This window comes from Anomaloglossus baeobatrachus, chromosome 5 (genome assembly GCF_048569485.1).
Source record: "Anomaloglossus baeobatrachus isolate aAnoBae1 chromosome 5, aAnoBae1.hap1, whole genome shotgun sequence".
Taxonomy (NCBI): Eukaryota; Metazoa; Chordata; class Amphibia; order Anura; family Aromobatidae; genus Anomaloglossus; species Anomaloglossus baeobatrachus.
The window spans coordinates 588,670,290-588,678,183 of record NC_134357.1 but is presented as its reverse complement, the minus strand read 5'-3'; the positions used below and the strand labels follow the sequence as shown (position 1 = coordinate 588,678,183).

Sequence of the window (7,894 nt, the reverse complement as noted above, 5' to 3'; positions counted from 1 at the left end):
AGCCAGGGAGGGTTTGGGGGGGGCACACACTAGCCAGGGAGGGTTTGGGGGGAGGCACACACTATCCAGGGAGGGTTTGGGGGGAGGCACACACTAGCCAGGGAGGGTTTGGGGGGGGGGGGGGGGGCCACACACTAGCCAGGGAGGGTTTGGGGGGGGGCACACACTAGCAGGAGGGTTTGGGGGGGGCACACACTAGCCAGGGAGGGTTTGGGGGGGGCACACACTAGCCAGGGAGGGTTTGGGGGGCGGCACACTAGCCAGGAGGGTTTGGGGGGGGGGCACACACTAGCCAGGGAGGGTTTGGGGGGGGGGCACACACTAGCCAGGGAGGGTTTGGGGGGGGCACACACTAGCCAGGGAGGGTTTGGGGGGGGCACACACTAGCCAGGGAGGGTTTGGGGGGGCACACACAGCAGGAGGGTTGGGGGGGCACACACTAGCCAGGGAGGGTTTGGGGGGGGCACACACTAGCCAGGGAGGGTTTGGGGGGGGGCACACACTAGCCCAGGGAGGGTTTGGGGGGCACACACTAGCCAGGGGGGAGGAAGAGGGGCACATACTAGTCAGGGACAGGGAGGGTTTGGGGGGCACATACTAGTCAGGAGGGTTTGGGGGGGCACACACTAGCCAGGGAGGGTTTGGGGGGGCACACACTAGCCAGGGGGGAGGAAGAGGGGCACATACTAGTCAGGGAGGGTTTGGGGGGGCACACCACTAGCCAGGGGGGAGGAAGAGGGGCACATACTAGTCAGGGAGGGTTTGGGGGGCACACACTAGCCAGGGGGGAGTAAGAGGGGCACATACTAGTCAGGGAGGGTTTGGGGGGGGCACATACTAGTCAGGGAGGGTTTGGGGGGGCACATACTAGTCAGGGAGGGTTTGGGGGGGCACATACTAGTCAGGGAGGGTTTGGGGGGGCACATTACTAGTCAGGGAGGGTTTGGGGGGGCACATACTAGTCAGGGAGGGTTTGGGGGGCACATACTAGTCAGGGAGGGTTTGGGGGGGCACACACTAGCCAGGGGGGAGGAAGAGGGGCACATACTAGTCAGGGAGGGTTTGGGGGGGCACATACTAGCCAGGGAGGGTTTGGGGGGGCACATACTAGCCAGGGAGGGTTTGGGGGGGCACATACTAGCCAGGGAGGGTTTGGGGGGGGCACACACTAGCCAGGGGGGAGGAAGAGGGGCACATACTAGTCAGGGAGGTTTGGGGGGGCACATACTAGTCAGGGAGGGTTTGGGGGGCACACACTAGCCAGGGGGGAGGAAGAGGGGCACATACTAGTCAGGGAGGGTTTGGGGGGGCACATACTAGTCAGGGAGGGTTTGGGGGGGCACATACTAGTCAGGGAGGGTTTGGGGGGCACATACTAGCCAGGGAGGGTTTGGGGGGGCACACACTAGCCAGGGGGGAGGAAGAGGGGCACATACTAGTCAGGGAGGGTTTGGGGGGGCACATACTAGCCAGGGAGGGTTTGGGGGGGGCACACACTAGCCAGGGAGGGTTTGGGGGGGCACACACTAGCCAGGAGGGTTTGGGGGGGCACACACTAGCCAGGGGGGAGGAAGAGGGGCACATACTAGTCAGGGAGGGTTTGGGGGGGCACACACTAGCCAGGGAGGGTTTGGGGGGGGCACCACACTAGCCAGGGGGGTGGAAGAGGGGCACATACTAGTCAGGGAGGGTTTGGGGGGGGCACATACTAGTCAGGGAGGGTTTGGGGGGGCACATACTAGTCAGGGAGGGTTTGGGGGGGGCACATACTAGTCAGGGAGGGTTTGGGGGGGGCACACACTAGCCAGGGAGGGTTTGGGGGGCATACACTAGCCAGGAGGGTTTGGGGGGGCACACACTAGCCAGGGAGGGTTTGGGGGGGCACACACTAGCCAGGGAGGGTTTGGGGGGGCACACACTAGCCAGGGGGGAGGAAGAGGGGCACATACTAGTCAGGGAGGGTTTGGGGGGGCACATACTAGTCAGGGAGGGTTTGGGGGGGCACATACTAGTCAGGGAGGGTTTGGGGGGGCACATACTAGTCAGGGAGGGTTTGGGGGGGCACATACTAGTCAGGGAGGGTTTGGGGGGGCACATACTAGTCAGGGAGGGTTTGGGGGGGCACATACTAGTCCAGGGAGGGTTGGGGGGGGGCACATACTAGTCAGGGAGGGTTTGGGGGGGCACATACTAGTCAGGGAGGGTTTGGGGGGGCACATACTAGTCAGGGAGGGTTTGGGGGGGCCACATACTAGTCAGGGAGGGGTTTGGGGGGGGCACATACTTATCACACAGCCATTTACCTTGCTTCTCCTTCTCCTTCAGGGGGTCGGTGTTATAAACCCGGAAGCCGTTCTCCATCCCACAGGCGAAACAACCTGAGGACAGAACACGTCAGAGGGGAGGCCACCGTGTACACCCCCCACCCCCACCCAATCCCCCCCCGGGTACACAACCCACCCATCTAACTGCCTCAGGTAAACAACCCCACATCTAATAAAAATCCCCCATACCTAACCCCCCCCCCGGGTAAACAATCCCCCCGGTAAACAATCCCATCATATCTAACCCCCCCCGGTAAACAATCCCCCCATATCTAACCCCTCCCGGGTAAACAATCCCCCCATATCTAACCCCTCCCGGGGTAAACAATCCCCCCATATCTAACCCCTCCCGGGTAAACAATCCCCCCCCATATCTAACCCCCCCCTCAGGTAAACAATCCCCCCATATCTCGTGGTACACGACCCCCCCTAACTAACACCCCTCTCTTGGTACATAACCCCCCCTATCTAACACCCCTCTCTTGGTACATAACCCCCCCATATCTAACCCCCCCTCCCCCGGTAAACAATCCCCCCATATTTAAACCCCCCGGTAAACAATTCCCCCATATCTAACCCCCTCTCGTGGTACACGACCCCCCCTAACACCCCTCTCTTGGTACACGACCCCCCCATCTAACACCCCTCTCTTGGTACACGACCCCCCATCTAACACCCCTCTCTTGGTACACGACCCCCCATCTAACCCCCCCTTCTTGGTACACAACCCCCCCATCTAACCCCCCCTTCTTGGTACACAACCCCCCCATCTAACCCCCCCTTTCTTGGTACACGACCCCCCCCATCTAACCCCCCTTTCTTGGTACACGACCCCCCCATCTAACCCCCCCTTTCTTGGTACACGCTCCCCCATCTAACCCCCCTTTCTTGGTACACACCCCCCCATCTAACCCCTCCTTCTTGGTACACGACCCCCCCCATCTAACCCCTCCTTCTTGGTACACGACCCCCCCCATCTAACCCCTCCTTCTTGGTACACGACCCCCCCCCATCTAACCCCTCCTTCTTGGTACACGACCCCCCCCATCTAACCCCTCCTTCTTGGTACACGACCCCCCCCCCATCTAACCCCTCCTTCTTGGTACACGACCCCCCCCCATCTAACCCCCCCTTCTTGGTACACGACCCCCCCCATCTAACCCCCCCTTCTTGGTACACGACCCCCCCATCTAACCCCCCCTTCTTGGTACACGACCCCCCCATCTAACCCCCCCCTTCTTTGTACACGACCCCCCCATCTAACCCCCCTTCTTGGTACACGACCCCCCATCTAACCCCCCTTCTTAGTACACGACCCCCATCTAACCCATTTCTTGGTACACGACCCCCCCCATCTAACCCATTTCTTGGTACACGACCCCCTCATCTACCCCCCTCCCTGTGTACACGACCACCGATCTATCACCCTTGTAGACGACCCCCCATCTAATCCCCCTTCTTGGTACACGACCCCCCCATCTAACCCCCCTTCTTGGTACACGACCCCCCCATCTAACCCCCCCTTCTTGGTACACGACCCCCCCATCTAACCCCCCCTTCTTGGTACACGACCCCTAATCTAACCCATTTCTTGGTACACGACCCCCCATCTAAACCCCCCCTTCTTGGTACACTACCCCCTATCTAACCCCCCCTTCTTGGTACACGACCCCCCCATCTAACCCCCCTTCTTGGTACCACGACCCCCAATCTAACCCATTTCTTGGTACACGACCCCCCATCTAACCCCCCTTCTTGGTACACGACCCCCATCTAACCCCCCATTCTTGGTACACGACCCCCCATCTAACCCCCCATTCTTGGTACAACGACCCCCCCATCTAACCCATTTCTTGGTACACGACCCCCCCATCTAACCCCCCCCCTTCTTGATACACGACCCCCCATCTAACCCATTCTTGGTACACGACCCCCCATCTAACCATTTCTTGGTACACGACCCCCCATCTAACCCCCCATTCTTGGTACACGACCCCCCATCTAACCCCATTCTTGGTACACGACCCCCCATCTAACCCATTTCTTGGTACACGACCCCCCATCTAACCCCCATTCTTGGTACACGACCCCCCATCTAACCCATTTCTTGGTACACGACCCCCCATCTAACCCATTTCTTGGTACACGACCCCCCATCTAACCCCCCCATTCTTGGTACACGACCCCCCATCTAACCCCCCATTCTTGGTACACGACCCCCCCATCTAACCCATTTCTTGGTACACGACCCACCATCTAACCCCCCATTCTTGGTACACGACCCCCCCATCTAACCCATTTCTTGGTACACGACCCCCCATCTAACCCATTTCTTGGTACACGACCCCCCATCTAACCCATTTCTTGGTACACGACCCCCCATCTAACCCATTTCTTGGTACACGACCCCCCATCTAACCCCCCATTCTTGGTACACGACCCCCCCCATCTAACCCATTTCTTGGTACACGACCCACCATCTAACCCCCCATTCTTGGTACACGACCCCCCCCCATCTAACCCATTTCTTGGTACACGACCCCCCATTCTTGGTACACGACCCCCCCATCTAACCCATTTCTTGGTACACGACCCCCCATCTAACCGATTTCTTGGTACACGACCCCCCATCTAACCATTTCTTGGTACACGACCCCCCAATCTAACCCATTTCTTGGTACACGACCCCCTCATCTACCCCCCTCCCTGTGTACACGACCACCGATCTATCACCCTTGTAGACGACCCCCCCATCTAATCCCCCTTCTTGGTACACGACCCCTAATCTAACCCATTTCTTGGTACACGACCCACCCATCTAACCCCCCCTTCTTGGTACACTACCCCCTATCTAACCCCCCCTTCTTGGTACACGACCCCCCCATCTAACCCCCCTTCTTGGTACACGACCCCCAATCTAACCCATTTCTTGGTACACGGCCCCCCATCTAACCCCCCATTCTTGGTACACGACCCCCCATCTAACCCCCCATTCTTGGTACACGACCCCCCCATCTAACCCATTTCTTGGTACACGACCCCCCCATCTAACCCCCCCTTCTTGATACACGACCCCCCATCTAACCCATTTCTTGGTACACGACCCCCCATCTAACCCATTTCTTGGTACACGACCCCCCATCTAACCCATTTCTTGGTACACGACCCCCCATCTAACCCCCATTCTTGGTACACGACCCCCCATCTAACCCATTTCTTGGTACACGACCCCCCATCTAACCCCCATTCTTGGTACACGACCCCCCATCTAACCCATTTCTTGGTACACGACCCCCCATCTAACCCATTTCTTGGTACACGACCCCCCATCTAACCCCCCATTCTTGGTACACGACCCCCCCATCTAACCCATTTCTTGGTACACGACCCACCATCTAACCCCCCATTCTTGGTACACGACCCCCCCATCTAACCCATTTCTTGGTACACGACCCCCCATCTAACCCATTTCTTGGTACACGACCCCCCATCTAACCCATTTCTTGGTACACGACCCCCCAATCTAACCCATTTCTTGGTACACGACCCCCCAATCTAACCCATTTCTTGGTACACGACCCCCCATCTAACCCATTTCTTGGTACACGGACCCCCCCAATCTAACCCATTTTCTTGGTACACGACCCCCTCATCTACCCCCCCCTCCCTGTGTACACGACCACCGATCTATCACCCTTGTAGACGACCCCCCATCTAATCCCCCCTTCTTGGTACACGACCCCTAATCTAACCCATTTCTTGGTACACGACCCCCCATCTAACCCCCCCCTTCTTGGTACACGACCCCCCCATCTAACCCCACCTTCTTGGTACACACGACCCCCAATCTAACCCATTTCTTGGTACACGACCCCCCATCTAACCCCCCTTCTTGGTACACGACCCCCATCTAACCCCCCTTCTTGGTACACGACCCCCATCTAACCCCCCTTCTTGGTACACTACCCCCTATCTAACCCCCCATTCTTGGTACACGACCCCCCATCTAACCATTTCTTGGTACACGACCCCCATCTAACCCCCCCTTCTTGGTACACGACCCCCCATCTAACCCATTTCTTGGTACACGACCCCCCATCTAACCCATTTCTTGGTACACGACCCCCCCATCTAACCCCATTCTTGGTACACGACCCCCCATCTAACCCCCATTCTTGGTACACGACCCCCCCATCTAACCCATTTCTTGGTACACGACCCACCATCTAACCCATTCTTGGTACACGACCCCCCCCATCTAACCCATTTCTTGGTACACGACCCCCCCATTCTTGGTACACGACCCCCCCATCTAACCCATTTCTTGGTACACGACCCCCCATCTAACCCATTTCTTGGTACACGACCCCCCCCATCTAACCCATTTCTTGGTACACGACCCCCTCATCTACCCCCCTCCCTGTGTACACGACCACCGATCTATCACCCTTGTAGACGACTCCCCCCATCTAATCCCCCTCCGTGTACACGACCCTCCCCCCCCTTCCACAATCTATTCCGGTAAATGACCCCCATCCCCCACCCTCCACCCTCCTCCCGGTACCGGCCTCCACATCCCCCGGTCTCCTCTCACCATGGTCCTGGTTGAATCCGGCGTACAGGAGGCCGTTCCCGTGCGGGTTGGAGGGCAGGAGGTTCATGTTTCCAGCTCCGGTGTCGGGGCCCCGGTGAGCCGGTTACATCATCGCCGGGAGCCGCTGACGTTCTGTGTGACCCTCCGCGGCCACTTCCGGCCTCCGCAGGCCGCAGGGAGGAGCGCAGAGCGGGAGCAGCGCCCAGCCACGTGACCGGCAGGAGGCGCGGCCAGCCACGTGACCGGCAGGAGGAGCGCCGAGCAATCGATCCGGGGAAAAACGTACAGCGAGAAAAACAGGAAAAACAGAAAAAAAAGGAAAAACAAGAAAAACTGACAGATAAAAAGGAAAAAAACTGACAGATAAAACAGGAAAAACCAACAAGGATAAAAAGGGGAAAAAACTCAGAAAAAAAGGAAAAAAAACCTCACAGGGATAAAAAGGGAAAAAACAAGAAAAACTGACAGATAAAAATGGGAAACAGGATAAACTCAGTGATAAAAAGGGGGAAAAAAACAGGAATGGCACACAGTATGTCACCCCCCACACAATATGATACCCCCACACAGTATGACCCCCCCCACACACACAGTATGACCCCCCCCCACACACAGTATGACACCCCCCACACAATATGATACCCCCCACACAATATGGTACCCCCCCACAGTATGACACCCGCCACACAGTATAACACCCCCCCACACAGAGTATGACACCCCGCACACAGTATGATACCCCCCGCACAGTATGATATCCCCCGCACAGTATGACACCCCCTCACAGTATGACACCCCCACACAGTAGGACACCCCCCGCAAAGTATGTCACCCCCCCGCACAGTATGACACCCCCCCACACAGTATGACACCCCCCCACACAGTATGACATCCCCCCACACAGTATGACACCCCCCACACAGTATGATACCCCCCACACAGTATGATACCCCCCACACAGTATGATACCCCCACA

The 7,894-nt window shown here is 57.9% G+C and overlaps 1 protein-coding gene across 1 annotated transcript in view; it reads right to left on the bottom strand.

Moving 5' to 3' along the window:
• The window catches only part of WDR45B (WD repeat domain 45B), a 14,277-nt gene extending 7,169 nt beyond the window's left edge, over window positions 1-7,108 (bottom strand). The window contains 2 exon segments of the mRNA XM_075352154.1: window positions 2,304-2,378; window positions 6,919-7,108. Coding sequence (XP_075208269.1) covers window positions 2,304-2,378; window positions 6,919-6,985 — 142 coding nt within the window. The 5' untranslated portion in view covers window positions 6,986-7,108.
• Between the last annotated feature and the right edge of the window lie 786 nt (window positions 7,109-7,894).